The 19,225-nt window shown below is 49.6% G+C and overlaps 1 protein-coding gene across 1 annotated transcript in view; it reads right to left on the bottom strand.

The window, feature by feature from the left end:
- eml3 (EMAP like 3) overlaps positions 1 to 19,225 on the bottom strand; it is a 214,663-nt gene that overhangs the window by 37,118 nt on the left and 158,320 nt on the right. The window contains exon 12 of the mRNA XM_084332193.1: positions 18,539 to 18,634. Coding sequence (XP_084188319.1) covers positions 18,539 to 18,634 — 96 coding nt within the window. The remainder of the gene's footprint in view (positions 1 to 18,538; positions 18,635 to 19,225) is intronic.

Genomic DNA, 19,225 nt, shown 5'->3' on the forward strand with positions numbered 1-19,225 from the left:
GTCCCGCTCTTAAGCCATACCGAGATATGGGGTAGAGCGGACGCGAGGCCCGACAAATGCACCCCCTGAGGACCCGTAAGCCCACATCAGGGAGGAGGGGAGTCCCGTCACCCGACTCTTCCTAATGAAGAGGGTGCGGCAGTCAACTCCACCCGAGTGCGAACAAGAGGGAACTAGAACCTCTTGAACGCACAGCACAGGCGGAACCACGTGTGACACAACACATTGTGGCCCACACCCACACACGCCTGCTACCCTACCAAAGGACGGGAAGCAGGAGAGGCCACAGACCTCAGAACCGCCTGGGAGACAGAACCCCCGGTCATGTCCATGAGGTAAAACCTTACGAAGGGACCCGGTGAGGACCATGAAGCCGCAGCACAGATGTCCTCCACCGAGGCCCCACCCAGGAGAGCGGCAGAGGCCGCCACCCCACGAGTGGAGTGCGCCCTGACGCCCCCAGGGGGAGCCAACCCGGCCAACGTGAAGCAAAGGGCAATGCCCTCGCACAACCAATGGGACAGGCGCTGTTTCGACAGTGCCTTACCAGCACGAGAGCCACCGTAACAGACAAAGAGCTGATCGGTAGCCCTGAGGCCCTGAGTACGGCTGAGGTAACCCCCAAGCCCGGACCGGACATGACAGGTAAAGGCCCGCCTCCAACTCACTAGCGTGAGGAGGCGGATGAAACGCCTGAACCATAATATCCCTGGAGCGGAAGCACTCCGGATCTTTTTAGGAACGAAGGCTGGATTAGGCCGCAGAGTGGCACCGCTATCGGAACGAAAAGACAGGCACTCTGGCCGTACCGAGAGAGCACAAAGCACACCCACGCATTTAGCGGAGGTGATGGCCAGCAAGAACGCAGTCTTGAACGACAGCCGTTCCAACAGCGCTTGCTCAAGAGGCTCAAACGGGGCCAAGGACAACCGACCGAGGACCAATTGAAGATCCCAGCTCGGAGCCAAAGAGCGTTTCACCGGCTTAAGGCATCAAACGCCAAGCAGGAAACGCTTCACAAGAGGGTGGCCTTACACCACTCTTGGAAAATACGCCACCTACCCGCGTAACCCGCGATAGTGGAGGGAGCATGCGCGTTCCGGATGGTACCAACCACAGAAGGATCCATCCTCTCCAGACTCACCCTCTCACCAGCCAACCCACCAGCAGCTGGCCCAGCACAGGGAACTAACACAGAGACCCGTGCACTTGAGAGAGGGCCCGCGATGACCAAGGAACAGGCCATGACGAGATACCAAGAGCTGGATCAGGACCGGGAACCACACAGCTGCGCCCCGGTCCGGCGCAATCAGGATCAAGGACCTGCGCTCCTCAACGTACCCGCCCCAACAACTGACCTAACAGATGTATGGGGGAAAGAATCCCAGGCGGCACGGCATCGGTCCCAGACCTGCCTGACTATGTCCGGACGTAATCCCCACCCGTCAGGGTGAGGACCGCCCCGCGACATTACACCTGTACCCACATTCACCCTGCCGGGGATGTGGAGAGCCCTCAGGCCGCGCAGATGGAGAACGCCCATAGCCAGCCGCCCGGTGCAGACGGGGGGAGCGTACTCCTCCCTGTCTGTAGATATACGACACTGACGTCGTATTGTCCGTCCTGATCAACACCATTTGAAGACCAGAAGGACCGCTTTCAATACCAACACATTGAACGTAGCGCAGACCGGGCAGCATGGCTTGCCAGCTGCCCCCTACTGCGTTGGCCCGACGCGTCTCCAGCGAGGGAGGCGTCGGTGAAAAACGTGACGTGCGACAGCCTACTGCCCATGGGGACCCCCCTGGTGAGGACCCCAGGCCCTCCCCAGGGGCGAGGTCCCCCATACTGGAAAAGAACCACCTCCGTAACCTCCTCCTGGGGTGAAGAGGAGGCCAAGAGGGACCACGGAATGAGCAGATGCCCTCATACCGAGCAGGCGTATCACGGACAGCGGCGTAACCGTCCTAGGACGGAACCTCCCGAGCGTGTCGCAACACGCTCTGAGAGGGATGCCCATAGCACTCCACCCGTTGACTGGGAAGAGGAGTACTCTACTTCCAGTCTACAGCAACCCCAGGCTGGTAGGAAACCTGCCTGGTATGAGACCGGACGATCCACCTTGACCGCCAAGGACCAGAACGTCGGCAGGGCAGAATACACTTCGTAACCCATGACGACGCAGAGGCCCCAGTGCGGCCTCCACGCACTTGGTGAAGATGCGGGGAGTCAGAGAAAAGCCGAACGGCAGCCCCTGGTACTCATACGCTAACCCTGCAAGGAAGCGTAGGTAAGCCCTAGGACGGAAGATCGGGGATGCGAACACGCATCCTACAGGTCTATGGAGGAGAACCAGACCCCCACCTGACAGTGTTCAACAGGTAGGAGACAATCCAAAAAATGCTGAACCTTCCCATGGGACAGGTCCAGCATGGGTCTGACACCCCCCCTCCCGATTTCTCTGGCACCAGAGAACACCGGGAGGAAAACGCCACGACGATGGCTTGCTTCGTCCACAGAGATCGGATCTCGTCGACCAGAGCTGTCACTGCTGGTGACCCTGACAATAGGGTCTGTACCAAACCCGAAAACGGGTGGGGTTGTGAAAATACAAGTCCCCGCCTCAGCGTTCTCTCCATCCACCTCGACATATGGTACTGCTGTAGCCATATGTGATGACACTCCCAACGCACCCGCCGCCATGTGGCGCAGGTCCGCTAGGAACTGTAGATAGGCGGCCCGGTACCACCCGCTGTGCGTAGCCAACCCTGGACCCGTGCAAGCAGAGCGTTCCGTGTCGGGACATCTGACCCTGACACTACCCACGAGGCAATCGCACCCAAGGGGGGGACCCCGACAGAAAGGGCCGGTTTGATACGGGGGAAGCTGACATCAGTTCTAGGTGACAAAAGCTCCCCCACTGAACACCCCTCCAAAACATGCTGAGGAGTTGTTCTGCAGCCGGACATGCAAGGTGTGAGGCCCCCATGGGTTCCTACACACCGTAGCCCTGCAGTGATATTACTACCACCCAAATCACACGCGCCTGCGAGACCACTGCCAATCTTTCAGGAGTGGGAGGCACCAACATGATACCTGGCCTGGCGAAGGCGAGGCCGGGGAAGCCCGCACTGTGTGCCTCAAAAAGGTTTCGAGCCCCCCTGCTGACAACACTTATAGTTGACAGACGTAACACCAGGCTCAACCAAACACAGCTTATGGTGTGGGAGCCGCTTGACAGCACAACATTCTCACGGACAGACCCAGGCTCAGCCATCAACTGGGTGTCAGCCCCTGTCCCCATGAGAAGCGAAAAGTGGGGCCGCACGCGCTTCAACGAAGGCACGCGGCCCGCAGCCAAAGGAAACAATCAGAGCCCCTTTTCCGCTGGTGTTGGGGGGAGTGATCGGAGAGCGGGCTGCTCGCGCCAGGACGGCGACGGCTTGTATATTCCAAGCCGAGCTCATCCAACATGGCCGATCCCTCGGCCGCCAAGGCTGTCGGCCTTGTGGACACCTGTCGATTCAACGCCCAGGATACCTCTGGTGGGGGAAAACATGGCCGCCTGTCGAGGGCCTCGTCATCGCCGCTGACGAGGCCGTGCTCTCTCTTCTTCTGGCTGCGCGGTGTGAGGCGGTGTGGGGCCTAGGACAATACCGCCCGCGCTCCAGCGGAAGACCAAAATCCTCTGCGGAGAGGGGAGCCCTGAGCGGTTATAGCTTGCGGCTAGGTCAAAGCTAATAACGTCAACAACCTCGCGCGATGTGTCGACGTCGGCTGGCCCTCAAGGCCCCGCCACCAGACACCATTTTTTGATAGAAAAAACAGCAATTCGAACACAGTTACTAATCGCTGCCAATTCCATACCGTGGCGGTACAGGCTTTAGCAGCCCACCAGCCACTCGCCGGGCCGACCCACCTCATGGCGTCGGTCGGGCGGGGCACTGTTTCAACATGTCAAAAGCAAAGGACTGATGCTAACACGGAGCACCAGTGGTGGTTGCAACCAGCAACCTCCACTGTGGTGTGCACCATGAAGGGGTTAATGAATAAATGAACTAACACCACGAATATACTGTATTGTACTGCACACAACGTTAAGGGGATGCGGACCAGAGAGAACCAGTCCCGCATTCATTCATAATATTCACAACAGCACACCAGCCCTAGACCTCAGCCCATTTACCCATGAAAGGTAAACAAAGCCCCCCCCGCAATACTCCCCCAGTAGACACCGATTGATCGTCAGCATGAATGGTTGAGAGGAGGGAAGACTGTAGTATAGACAGACATTCCCGTAGCCGGGAGACAAAACAGAAACAGTAGCCCAATATAGCATAGCGTTAGCCGCGCGCTCCAGGACAACAGGGAAAACAACAACTTTTACCCAGATATCCTGCCGCTTGCGCCAATACACAACTCGGTTGTCTCTCAGGACAACTCGAGCACATCACAAACGCCAGCATTGTCATGCCTAGTGACATCCCACAGCGGGGAACAGTAGAACAGTGACCCAGCATTTATAGCATTTAGTATTAGCAGCGCGCTCCAGGACAGCCTGGGAAACGTTCACCTCAGAGGGACGTTTACCCAAACATCCTGCCCCTGGCGCAGACATACAACTCACAACAAGCAGCATTTACTAACACCAGCGATAATGCCTAGTGGCGCAAGTCCTACCTTGTGCGAGGTAGCTCGATAGCTACACCTCACACGCTGTCCCTCTGTTTGCTGTCAACAAGACAAGGAGACTACAGAACTCGACGCTGAGATGCATCGAAATGCATCCCGCTGCAGAGTCGCGGAACCCATACGAGCGCCGCCAGAACATGCCGCGAAGATTTCAGGGGTAGGCAAATCTTCGGTAAGCACTCAACCTAATTTCTCTAAACTTTTCATATCAACTAGTTGCATAGGGTGTCATGCATCCGCTATGATGGAAACGAAAATAGAGGAAGAGTGAGTGGTGGCCACGCCTAGTACTATATAGTACGGCAGTAGGGCGGGGCCTGGCAGGTGCTGGGTGTATTGGTTTTTATTCGTTGATGGAGTACACTAGGTACATGAGATGAGGTATATCTCGGTATGGCTTAAGAGCGGGACGCGATGCCAGTACAAGTATATAACCTTCTGTAGTGTGGTAGTGAAAGGGTTAACCGCCTGTAGTGTGATAGTAAAGGTTTAACCTTCTGTATTGTCGCAGTGAAAGGGTTAACCGTTTGATAGTGCGGCAGTGAAAGGGTTAATCTCGACACAAACAGACCCTCCTTTATGTGAGGATCTACAGATCCACGTGCGGCGCTCTACAGCGTCTGGCCCACGAGCTGCTGCCCACGCAGATATCTGCTGCTGGAGGAGGACGAGGAGGGACCCACGCAGATATCTGCTGCTGGAGGATGAGGAGGAGGAGGAGGAGGGACCCACGCAGATATCTGCTGCTGGAGGACGAGGAGGAGGGACCCACGCAGATATCTGCTGCTGGAGGAGGAGGAGGAGGGACCCACGCAGATATCTGCTGCTGGAGGAGGAGGAGGAGGGACCCACGCAGATATCTGCTGCTGGAGGAGGAGGAGGAGGGACCCACGCAGATATCTGCTGCTGGCTGGAGGAGGAGGAGGAGGAGGGACCCACGCAGATATCTGCTGCTGGCTGGAGGAGGAGGAGGAGGAGGGACCCACGCAGATATCTGCTGCTGCTGGAGGAGGAGGAGGAGGGACCCACGCAGATATCTGCTGCTGGAGGACGAGGAGGAGGGACCCACGCAGATATCTGCTGCTGGAGGACGAGGAGGAGGAGGAGGGACCCACGCAGATATCTGCTGCTGGAGGACGAGGAGGAGGGACCCACGCAGATATCTGCTGCTGGAGGAGGAGGAGGAGGAGGGACCCACGCAGATACCTGCTGCTGGAGGACGAGGAGGAGGGACCCACGCAGATATCTGCTGCTGGAGGAGGAGGAGGAGGAGGGACCCACGCAGATACCTGCTGCTGGAGGACGAGGAGGAGGGACCCACGCAGATATCTGCTGCTGGAGGAGGAGGAGGAGGAGGGACCCACGCAGATATCTGCTGCTGGAGGACGAGGAGGAGGAGGGACCCACGCAGATATCTGCTGCTGGAGGACGAGGAGGAGGAGGAGGGACCCACGCAGATATCTGCTGCTGGAGGACGAGGAGGAGGGACCCACGCAGATATCTGCTGCTGGAGGACGAGGAGGAGGGACCCACGCAGATATCTGCTGCTGGAGGACGAGGAGGAGGGACCCACGCAGATACCTGCTGCTGGAGGACGAGGAGGAGGGACCCACGCAGATATCTGCTGCTGGCTGGAGGGGGAGGAGGAGGAGGGACCCACGCAGATATCTGCTGCTGGCTGGAGGAGGAGGAGGAGGGACCCACGCAGATATCTGCTGCTGGCTGGAGGACGCGCGGGAGGAAGCACTGGCGGAGCGGTGAGAGCCACGTTGGGGCTGATTTACGTCATGATGCCACAGAATGGTTAGATTTGTGGTGCTTTTCTATCCCTGTGTCCCCAGCCGGTTAACGCGAAGGATCACCGAATAGATCCGGTTAACGCGAAGGATCACCGAATAGATCCGGTTAACGTCAAGGATCATCAAATAGATCCGGTTAACGTGAAGGATCACCAAATAGATCCAGTTAACGTGAAGGATCACTGAATAGATCCGGTTAACGTCAAGGATCACAGAATAGATCCGGTTAACGCGAAGGATCACCGAATAGATCCGGTTAACGTGAAGGATAGCTTCTACTGTAGCATTGTTCCCTAATGCAGTCGCAACTCCGGCTGACTATTCTAACTTTAACTAGCTAACGTTATTTTTAGGGCTGGGACTTTATCGCATTCATTTCTATTAATTAACTACAGAAAGAATTAAAAGTAAAAAAAATTGATGCATTTAATCGCATGATGATTTTTCTTTATTGTGTAAGAATGTTACCTTTCAAAGGAGACCAAACTCATGCATGTGCTATAAGTATAAAGTATAATGAATCGCAAATAACTTTTTTTCTTAGTCTGGTTTGTTCATAAAAAAAATGAAATAAGAGAAATTGAGATCAATCAAGAGTTTTTTTTCCCAATGGTCAACTGTTCTGAAATGTACTTGAAAGTACTGCGTTTTACTTTTACGTCGAAAGTGCTTGAGTTTACAAAAGGTCCTTTGCACCAGTGGAGGTTATTGCATGACTACTAGTGAGGCAGTGCTTCATTAGTATACAACAAAATAAAATAAAATAAATATTATTATTAATATACATAATATATATATATTTCTTTTATATTTTTTTTATTATAAATGTTTTCCTCTGTGAAAAAAAATTCCAGTGATTTTTTTATTTTTTTCAAGTGATACACAGCTCCCAATCACTTACATTGGCTAGTAGTGAGGCACATTCCTCAAGTGCCTCACTAGCTAATGTAAGTGAATGGCAGCGAAATAGCACCTTTAATTGGACAGTAACTGGTCTAAGTGCACACCCGTGAGGCTTAGACTCACTCATTCATTTGAATGGGGCTTGAATGATTGACAGTTCTGACACCTTTTTTTACACCAATCAGAGAACACCATTTCCTATTTCCTGCTTTGAGAGGGCTTGGAGAGCCCTGTACAGTCAGTAACATTACTGTGTAGGCAGTAGCACTGTAGACTAAATGAAACTTTGCACCAAAGGACCGAAGTATAAATCAGCAACATGGAGAGGACTTATGCATCTGGATCCGAAAAAAAGTTGAGGATGAAAAAGTAAGTACAGTGTTTGTAAAAGCTTGTATGCTAACAGTAGCTAGCCAATTTGTTAGCTACCTTTAGCTTAGCTTATATTACATCACAATGATGATCACCAAGCTAACTTACTGTACACAGTAGGGCTGAGAAATTAATCGAAACAAAATTGCGATCTCGATTCATAGACCTATGCAATCTCATTTCTAAGTTATGATGATTTATTTTTTATAAAAAAAAAAAAGTTATTAAATGTTTTTTTTTTTTTTTTTTTTACTTTTTAAATGATTTTATCTGGGTTGAACATGATTTGTGGAACTCCCTCTGGTGTTGTGGTCGTGGTATTCACTGACCTTTGGGAAGTATTTCGACATGCACATAGGTATCTTAGTGGTGTAGTGTATCTTGTAGACCAGGCCCATTGCAAGTTGCTGTACTCTGTCGTCTACTCTAAGCCATCCTAGGTTGTCAAAATGGGCAGGGGTGAGGTGGGTTTTAGGAGTAAGGTCAAGCAGTAGTCTGACCAGTTTGTTTTGTGATGTTTTTAGTGCCTTTGAGGTGCTTTGGTACCATGAGGTGCAAGCATAGTCGTAGTACCCTTGAATGAGTGCTCCTGTTAGAGCAGGGGTGGCCGCATGCGGCTCTTTGCCCGTCAATGTGCGGCTCTTCCATCCATAAAAAAAATTAAAATTAAAAAATTAAATTATAATATATATATATATATTTTTTTTTTTTAACTTTTTTATTTTTTTTTACTTTTTTTTTAATATATGTCACTCATTCAAGGACGTAGAATAAACATTTACAATTATTTTTTAAATGGTCCATTTGCATGTTCTTGGTATCTGAATCTAGGGACATATACGGATCAGTGTCAGAAATAGTGTGTCTGTTACTAGGCTTGAGTAAATTGTAATGAACCAAAGGAGAATATCAATTCTATTTAAACAATTTTTTATCTTTGACTGTGAATAACACCATGCTAAAATTGACCAGACCTGAAAAATCTAAGCAAATGAATAAAGGGAAGATGATTAAACAGAAGGTTTTGTAGATACAGTACTGAATTCCATCTTTTTTATAATGTAAATTTCTCTACCACTTTTCATCGTATTGCAACACTGTTTTTTGCAAGACGTTCACAGAAAGGTAGAGAAACGAACTGTGTTCTGTTTTATGGCAATAACGTTCAGGTTTGTGGGAGATAATCCCAAAAAATAAGAGAAATAAAAAAGTAAATCCAGAAGTCAGATGATTGACACGGGCTGGTGTGAGCTGGGTAGGGTAGTTTTTCGAAATTCGAAAGCCCTGAGTCTCTTCCTTCAAAAGATACACTCACTTTTGGCTGTGCCACTTCCTCCTGTCAATATGCGCCGGTTTCCGACTCAATGCCCTAAGATTTCTATAATCTTATATTTCACTAACAGTTAAAATAATTGGTAAACAAACGTAATGCTGAAAATATACACTTTTACTGTATATCTCGGGCTTAACACTTTAAGTGCCGAAAACGTGTTTAGGCGTCCTTCCCCGCCATGCTCAAGTTGCCGAGGACGCCGTAACTCGTCTTTAATATCAATATTTCAAAAATCTGTGATCGGAATCATATTTTCCATCCGCAGCCTTCACACACAGTTCTGAGCTCCTCTCAAACCTCTAGCGGTTCAAGAGCGCCATCTGGTGGCCGATCGGCAGAAGCGCCAAACAGGAAGTTATGTGGTTGAAGTGCTGATCGTCCATATTACTTCCGGGCACTCTCTATAGGTCCCGGGACTCGATCTCGACACAATACATAGCGATCCGTTGCCAATAACTCGATAAACAACATGATTTGGACGTATATACTATTATACAACCTGGAAATAGATCGCGTATTTCTACATCCCATAATAGGAATATTTCAGTTCCACGCTCATCGTCCAACGGCGCGAGGAAGATACGTTAAGATTCAGCGTTATTTTTGAACGTGTTCGATATAAACTGCTCTGATGATCATATCACCCACACTAGATGAATGATATAACGCTGCCCACGGAATTATAAACGATCCCCCGCCCATCCGGTCATCATCAGATGATACGTAGAAACTTCTAGAAGTACGTCCAATTGAAATTTTTGATCTCGCACAGATTCCTACCAAACTGTATTTCATCATCAATATAATGCATTTGGGGCTATAAATCACGTTCTGGAGAAAGCTGCAGAAAGAGATGAAAACATACTTATACTTTAGACCATATTTTACTATGAATATGTGAATGAAAAAGTTTAACGTTGCTACACAATGAACAATACATATAGGACCTTGAATGGGCCCTAATAATGGCAATTTAGCAATAGAATTTAAAAAGTTATAGCCCTGCAAAGAAGGGGGACTTTTCCATAGACAAATAGAGCTGGCAAGGGATGGTATATCATGAATTTAGCCTTAGGCAATCAAAGTGTTAAGAGGTTAACCCTGTGAGGCCCAAATTAAAAAGACATTAGCAACTTCAGAGGCCAGAGGGTGGGACATATAAACACATTTACTATCAAATAGCATTGTGGGGCTGAACAACAGGACCAATTGACTATACATGTGCTTAAATTCTTTTAAATAAATATTCTTTTTTTAAATGGCTAAAAGTGATTTTGTAATTTTGCAACCGTGGGTCTCACAGGGTACTTTTAACCCTGTGAGGCCCAAATAAAAAAGACATTAGCAACTTCAGAGGCCAGAGGGTGAGACCTATAAACACATGAAGGGTGCCGTGACTGAAAAAAAAGGTTGAGAAACGCTGGTATATGGTGTGGCTCTTTGTGGTACCACAGTAATTTTTGTGGCTCTTAGTCTCTGACTGGTTGGCCACCCCTGTGTTAGAGTCTTCAAGGTATTCTTGTTTACCAGAGAGGAGATCCGGTACAGGAATCTAGTTCGTTGGTTGACTTAGTTGTATTACATTGGATCCCATTTTGTCCACCTACACACATATTAGTGTTTTTGCTGCTCTGCTGCACCTTCACGTGGTAGGCACATTAACTGTAGGTCAAACTCCCCAAACAAACAAGCACACCATTGATTTAATGGTCATATAAATCACATACAAAGATCTAACTATTACTCCTCTCTAAACATGAATATAAAACAAAAAGGTGATCTATTAACTGTGTAAACCTTATGCAATATTCATCATTGATATTTGGATACTTGAAATCTGTATGAACTGAGTAGTTAGTATCAAATTAAATAAGATGGAACAGCTCCATGCATTCATTGAATAAACAACTATTTTCTCATTACCAGTATGTTATTGTTTCAATTGTACAGCTTTTTGCACATCTTTGTCAGGGAATTCCAACAATTCTGGACCTGAATGTACCAGTTAATTGTAATCATCTCTCTCTCCTTATGTCTAGCCAGGTTGTGGAGGAGAGAGACAGGGAGGAACAGGCTGTAGACTACTTTGCCCGTCGTGAGCCTGCTATGATGCAGGTGTTTTTACATCACCACCCAAAACAAGATTCAGCCAAGAGCGAGTGAGTACACTGGTCCACTTGCACTGGACCACTTGTCCATGGCACTAACTAACTACCCAGCTTTGTAGTGGTGTGGGGGAATAGTACAGTAGGTAGTGGTACGCATATTTAAGGGGGCCGCAAGGATGGTGTACTGGTGGGTGGTGTCCGACCGATTGTGGTGGGCTGGTCTGTACTGAACATGAGGGTATCAAGGTGAATCCGCATGTAGGTGAAACTCATGTGTTTTGCCTTGCACGAAATTAAATAATGTTACTCATCTGCACCTTCCGAGTCCGAATGCAGTCAATGCTCGAGTCCAAGTCCATGTCCGAGTCATCAGTGCTCAAGTTCAAGTCGAGTCACAAGTCCTGAAAATCATATCTATCCCTAAAGGCCAAATTATAGTTTCGTGAGTGCGTGTGGGTATGCGTGGCGTACATTTCTTAAATTTCACCACTGCGGACGTTCGCATCGGTGTCCTCCCAGTTCTGTATCGTATGGCTCTGCTCGGCATCACTACTGCACTGTACCTCGCTCGTGCACGCGGACTGAATAAAAAATTCCACAATGTACCTTTACATCCCAACATCTGTCTGGCCACACCCCTATCAGCTTACCTACATAAGCAGGGGTGGGGCCACATACTCGCCTCCTTCTTCGCTTTCACCACAAGGAAGTGCCTTCGGTAGATCCCCACTTGACGAGGTTGTTAGTAGAAGAAAGTTGGAAAACAAGAGATACGTTGACATCATATCTTTATTTTCTCTCTCACTATTTTCGAGAAAATACGGCGATATTGTCTTCGTTACTGGAGTGTCTGGAAGATGATGATCATTCTACACCTCCACCGGTTTTTTCGTATTAGGAGTTCACGCCGCTGACATGCCTCCCAACTACAATCCTCCTTGCTGCGGCTGGATGGGGTAAGACCCTCCAGCAACACAGCTGGACTGTAGGACGCACCGACTGTTGTGAGAAGCGGTGGGTTCCAGGTTTGGTGAGTAATGTTTGCTTGCGAGCACCACTTGTCTGTTAGTGCTATGGGGGCTAGCTGACAATGTTTACGAAAACCGGACCCAGATTAGGGTCCTTCTGTTCAGCCTTTTAGGCGACGGCGGAGGATCTTGGTTTGAAGCCCATTATAGTCAACTAGTGGGCCACGACCAGTAACTGGTGATCCCAGGATTCTCTGGACGAGTGGATGCTTCTCTGTCACCGTGTAGGCCCCATCTTTCATATACAAATGAGAGTATACCCTAACGAGGAAATGTGAGCATGGATGTTCGTTATCGGAAGATCCATGTTCAAGTCGGCTACAGCCCAGATGGGACTTGTGCTGGCTCCGCCGGATGTCTGGTAAAATCACCGTTGTAAACTGTGTTGACATTTCTTTTTCTCTTCTCTCTTAAAAGGTGAGGAGGGTTTCAGAACGGCGGCCTGTCTGAAGTGTGGCTTGTTATATCGTTTGTGTACAAGTTCAGGTGGTATCTGCTTAGCAGATAGCTGCTTAACTTGCGTGCTAGTTTTGGCCTACTGTGTTAGCCAGTCAGCTGTTAGCTGCGCAGCTGTTAGCTGCGGTGTTAGCTCGCTGTGTTTACCAGGCTAGTACACGTTAGCTTGCTGCTATCAGCCGAACGGCTGTTAGCTTAATGCTACACTGTTGAACGTTTTCTGTGACTATAACATGCCTTAAACACTCTGACTACGACGTCATCTTTGACAGAGGATGTTAGTCGAACCTACCCGGAGCCGGCCGGCGAGGACTGCGTCAACAAGGAGAACCGTAGCGGCGGCGAGCAGCGACGCTGCCCGTGTCGTCAACACAGGATGCTGTGTTTACTATCGGTGCCCTGTTAGAGACTGCAGTTTGCTTGATCTGCGCTCTCGGTAGGAAGGTCCTGACCAGACCTTAAAACGCGTCTTCTTCCTTCCCTTCTAAATGTTTTGTAATAACGATGTTTTCCAAAACGAGTGTTGCTGCACTACACTTAGGATACGACGCAAGTTGTGTGTGAATTGTCTTGTCACTGGTATTATGACATACCAGATTTGCAAATACAGTACTGTTTGTGATACAAAAAGAGTCCAGAAAAAAAGAGTATATACATTTGGCATAGAAACTGTACATTTGATTGGGTAGGTGGGGGGGGGGGGGACTGTACATTGGAGGTGGTTGGGTGGGTGGGTGGGGGGGGGAGGGGTTGGGTAGGAGGGGTGGGTGGGGGACACTGTACAACTATACAAACAAAACTGTACATTGGAATATTGACAAGACCATACTTGGTAATTTACTGTACATTGGAGGGGGTTGTGTTAGGACATTTACAGGGGCCAGTTTCGAATTGCAGTCTCCCGTAGGTGTTTTTTGAGAGTGTTTTTGAAAGTGGGTAGTGATTCACATTCCTTTATAGCTTTGGGTAGGGCGTTCCACATGGATGTGGCATAATTGCGAAACGTGTTTAGTCCCTTGTTTGTGCCAAATCTGAGTTTAACATGATTTGTGGAGCTCCCTCTGGTGTTGTGATCGTGGTATTCACTGACCTTTGGGAAGTATTTTGACATGTACATGGGTACCTTGGTCGTGTAGTGTATCTTGTAGACCAGGCCCATTGCAAGTTGCTGTACTCTGTCGTCTACTCTAAGCCATCCTAGGTTGTCAAAGTGGGCAGGGGTGAGGTGGGTTCTAGGAGTAAGGTCAAGCAGTAGTCTGACCAGTTTGTTTTGAGATGTTTGTAATTTTGTTTTTAGCGCCTTGAGGTGCTTTGGTACCATGAGGTGCAAGCATAGTCGTAGTACCCTTGAATGAGTGCTCCTGCCAGAGTCTTCAGGGTATTCTTGTTTACCAGTGAGGAGATCCGGTACAAGAATCGTTCATGTACCGTGTACTCACAACTAAGGGGGTTAAACTAACCTATAAAGCTATGCTTAGTGACATATGAGTGAAGAATGAATTCTTTTCTCAGCCTGTAATGACAATGAACAGTGTGTTCACATATTAACAGGTTTACCTGTTCAACTGGCCGTATTAAGGGTAAGGTAGGAGGGGTGTTCCCCCCGGTTCCCTGGGGACTTCCTCACCCTCCTCTCAGACATGTTGTTTACAATATATTGTGTCACTGTGTGGTGGGATACGATGTAACCCTTGGCTTGATTGCTGGGGTTGTGCTAAAACTGCTTGAGGAACTGTATTTTCCTAAAAGAAAAGATTGTTTGGTCACTTTTCGTGTGTGCTTAGCAAGGCCTGTGGCCGATACTAATCGTGAATTGTGTATTCTCTCATTATGAAAAACGCCGTTCCTCTGTAGAGTGTATTGCCATTTTTTGTGGTGGTAAAGGGTTGTGTGTATCTTGGGATCTACAACTGGGTTGGGTTGGCCACAGAAGCACATGTGTAAGTCTGGTACCGGGGCTCTTAAGGGGGCCCTCTCTATTCTGTGTTTTTTCCTTAGTAAAAATCAGATAGCAGGTTAGCACATGAGCTGTGTGAAGCTGTTAGACGCTTCATGTAGCTGACTATGACTGTGTCATACTCTTTTTTGTCGTTACATCGTATCATGGGTGTGGGGTCGTAAAGGGGTGAACTGGTAATCCTTTCCTCCCCTTCTTTGATGGGCAGGGGTTAAGACCTCCTGTCCTTCAAGGTTCCTGTCACGTTGCTGTTCGGCACGTTACAGGGTAAGCGGGGGGGGGGGGGGGGGAGTTTCCTGGTCCCACGCCCTGGAATATTGGGCGTGTGCACCGCAGAAATTCCCCCGCCACAGAGTACGTCATTGTGCGTGTCTCTGTTGGTAAGTCTTCCGTGAGCTGTTCAGGTCCATATGATGGATCTGTTTCAGGGAGGGGTCAGGGCTCCTCCTCACGAAGCTCCTACTCGGGCCTTCTGTGAGTTAGGACTCTCCTTCCATGTGAGGGAGCCTCCTCAGAGTGCAGAGCCTCCTCCTCAGCTCAGAGTCCTGCTCTATTGTGTGTGTATTCGATTCAATTCGATTATTGAGTGTGTATGGGTTCAGTGCCTCCTCCTCGGAGAGCCCTAAACCAAAATTTTACATGGCTCAATGTTGCAATATATTCTTTTCAATCTATACAGCTCGCGTGGGAAGTCTCTCTGGGGATTTCTGCCTCCTCCCTATGGGAGGGTGGTGGGATGTAAAATGTAAAAAAAATTTACCCTCAGCCTGCGTCACGAGGGATTCATGTCAGTCTGTGTTCTTTCTTTTTTGGATAAAAAGAGGAAGGTACATGAAGCACGACGGCTCCGTGTCGTTCTCCCAGGCGACTTGGAGGAACAATGTTTGGTGTCTTGCTAGACTATCCATTGATGTGTTTGGGTCTCGACGCATACATAGTGCTGGCTCGGTGTGTTTCTGTTACAGGATCACACAGGGGCTAAGTGCGCCTTGGTTGCTTGTTAAAACAGCATTTTTATAGGGCAACTGGGATGGGGTTTTGTCTCTTCCGAGCGCCAGTTTACTAGGTTGTCTCGATGAATTCTCGTTCATATCTGGGGGATGTTAACGGAATAGATCTGAACATAGGTAGAGGGGTCTCACGCCCTTGGGGTGGGCCACTGAGCACGGTCTAAATGAGGACCGTCTAGGTGGCGCCCTCTTTTCATGTTTTAGATCGACACGCATACCTACCCCCTCTCCTGGAGTGGGCATGTCGGCGTGGTTAGGACACGGGACTGGTCTGGTCACGCTGGTCCAGGTCAGTTAACCCGTTGTCCGCCGGGGATGCAGATCTGCTGTTCTGGTACCCCGAGGGACTTGTGCTTTTTTCGGGGGGAAAAATGCCAGGTCGGTCCGGGTGTCACAGGGTTAGGCGCTATGGAGACCCTTGTTGGGTACATATTGTACTCTGCACTGTCGTAATGGCTTACGGCCATGCCAACCTGTACACGCCCGATCTCGTCCGATCTCGGCCGTTACGCAGGTTTGGTCCTGGTTAGTACTTGGTTGGGAGACCGCCTGGGAATACCAAGTGCGGTGTGCTTGGGGCTGGTTCTCCATTCTTTTCGCTCCTCTCTCACGCGTGGCGAAGAGGGGGCTGTTGGGGTGGTCTTGGACCTCCTCTGGCAACCCTGTGCTTCCCGTGCCGCCGGGACCGGTCCGAAGTAATGTTTCGTCGACCCGTAGGCCTGGAATAACCCTTTTTTGAAAACTGAAACACTTGTACTGCGGTATAGCCAGTTATGCAGGTGTGTTTTGGAGTTTTTTCTTGAGGGGTTATAGGAACAACCACCGCATAGGGTAACGACAAGGTGGTTGATTCCCTGGTGTGTTGGAGCAGTGTCAACTCCCGGGTTACCCGGTTGAGTGTGCCCCTGCACGTTCATGACGTCTGCCAATCATGTCAGCCTTCTCTGCCTCAACCCCTCTGGGTGGGTTTTTTTTAATGGAGGCTTGGTCATGCAACAACGCCAGCATACGCCCCTTCCGCCGGGGGGGCTGTTCTCAGCTAACTCCTTTGGCGCCTGTCTCGTCCGCAGTGCTCCAGGCTCAGGTTATAGCCTGTTGCCTGGTTTCCCCGGTGCGCTGCCTGCTTCCGTTGGTTAACCTTTTTTGTGTGCTTACGGCCATGCTGACTGCCTGTTCTGCAGGGTCAGTGTGCCAGGCGGTGTGCTATTGGGGGGAAAGGGCCCGCTCTTGGAGGGGCCTTATCCGAATACGCTGGCGATGTGGGGGGCGGTGTCACTAAGTGACCACCTGGTGGGGTCTTGATGCCTGGCGTCATTGACCTCTCCGGGCCCCTGTTTTCCAGGGGATCCAATCCCTTCAGTGGGTCTGTGTCTTCCTTCGCGCTCCGCTGCTACGGCCTTGCCACGGGGTTGGGTTTGCTCTTGACCCCGTGATTCTGGGGGCAGTAACGAGGTTGTTCCTTCCGTTCGTTCCCGGGTGGCATGCGGGTTGTGCGTGTGTGTAGTCGTGGGGTCAGGCCACGGTCTGCTCACCCTGTGCGTTGAGTTGCTTGAGTGCCTCTTCGCACGGTCGGATCCGTCACCCTCCCGTGATCCTCCAATAGGGGGGGTGCCCTCCATTAGGGGGCCTCAGCGGGGTACATTTGTCGGCCGATGGCTCTCGCTCGGCCTCCCTTGTGCAGTAGTGACGCCGAGCGGAGCCATACGATACAGAACGTTAGGTTATGGCTATAACCAAGTTCTGTGAGTATTGGTGACGCTCGGCGTCAGACGCCGCTGCTGCCCTTGATCTCACCTTGTGGTGAAAGCTTGGGAAGGAGGCGAGTATGTGGCCCCACCCCTGCTTATGTAGGTAAGCTGATAGGGGTGTGGCCAGACGGATGTTGGGATGTAAAGGTACATTGTGGAATTTTTTATTCAGTGCGCGTGCACGAGCGAGGTACAGTGCAGTAGTGACGCCGAGCGTCACCAATACTCACAGAACTTGGTTATAGCCATAACCTAACAATTTTGTGCGCGGACTGTGAGCCTATGTGTGGATCACTGGCCTGGAGTGTGATCCTAGTGCGCATGTGTGGATCACGTACGCTTACAGACACCAAAAGTTTACTATAAACAGAGCAGCATGCGCAGCCGTGTCAGTTTTTGAGTATATCAGATTATCAGCGCCTTAACCATAACCACTCCCACCAACTAAACATGTTAAATAAATGTCCACACAGGACACTAAGGAACACTAAGGGACACTAAGGGACACTACCCTGACGCAATCCTGGTCCCGCCAGTCGCTGCATTTCCACACTCAGCGCCCCCGGACTCATGATCTGAAGATCACCGGTTCGAGCCCCGGTCAAGACCGCTGCCGGAAAGTGGTGTTGTTGTCCAGCAGGGGGCACTCTGTCCTCTGGACTCGTCAGTAACAATGCCCCTGTTATGGTGATAGGCACACCGTACAGCTGCGAGTGCCGTCCTTCGGATGAGACGCTAAACCGAGGTCCTGACTGAATTCGGTCATTAAAGAACCCAGAGCGCCTATCGCAAAGAGTAGGGGGTTCCCTGACGTTCTTGGCTTAATTCCCAATCAGGTCTCTGACATCAAGGCCACCTAATCATCCCTTCCCCTTAATTGGCTGATATCAATCCCTGTCTCCTGAGCCGTTCAGCCATTGTGTAGTGTGATGTCTGCCTGGTGCCAGTGTGTATGGCAGCCATTGAGCCTGCGTAGCCCAAGGTTGGGTGGTACCAGTGGTGGTGAAGGAGGCAATTTCCACCCTACATTGTGGGGCGCACTTTGAGTGTCTAGAAAAGCGCTATATAAATGTAATGATCATTCATTCATCATTCATTCATCCCTGAGAAAGAGGCTGGATGGATGTCTTACCTTCACCTCTGTATACTTGGTGCCCTTGGCACTGTCCCAGACTGACAGCATGTGTTCATTAGAGTCATCAATCACGCACAAGAACGCTCCGCAATCCTGCAATGGCAAGTCACAGAGAATGAGGACTGTGTGTGTGTGTGTGTGTGTGTGTGTGTGTGTGTGTGTGTGTGTGTGTGTGTGTGTGTGTGTGTGTGTGTGTGTGTGTGTGTTAGGAGTTAGACATATCAGCTTTTGACCAATTTATCGTAATCGGCAAAGGTGCCACTAATAAATAAATCTGTATCAGAGCCAAAAACCTCATAATTATGGGTCTAGTCACAGTATGTGTGTATTTGCATGTGTACATGTACAGTACAATATGTGTGTTTACATGTATGTGTGTATTTGCACGTGTACATGTACAGTATGTGTGTTTACATGTATGTGTGTATTTGCACGTGTACATGTACAGTATGTGTGTTTACATGTGTATAGGGCTGACCCCTATTAGTCGAATAGTCGAATAATCGGTCGAAAGGAGCCGTAGTCGACTGCCAACCTCTTAGTAAAAAATAATAATAATAATAATAATAAAAAAAAGAAAAAAAAATTATCATTCTTTCCAAAAGAAAAGAGGCCTAGAAGCGTGGCTAACGCTAATGGCACGCATACCAGAGGCTAACTGCCTAAGAAAACAGGCACAGAGGC

Source organism: Notolepis coatsorum (assembly GCF_963971535.1).
Source record: "Notolepis coatsorum genome assembly, chromosome: 1".
Lineage (NCBI taxonomy): Eukaryota > Metazoa > Chordata > Actinopteri > Aulopiformes > Paralepididae > Notolepis > Notolepis coatsorum.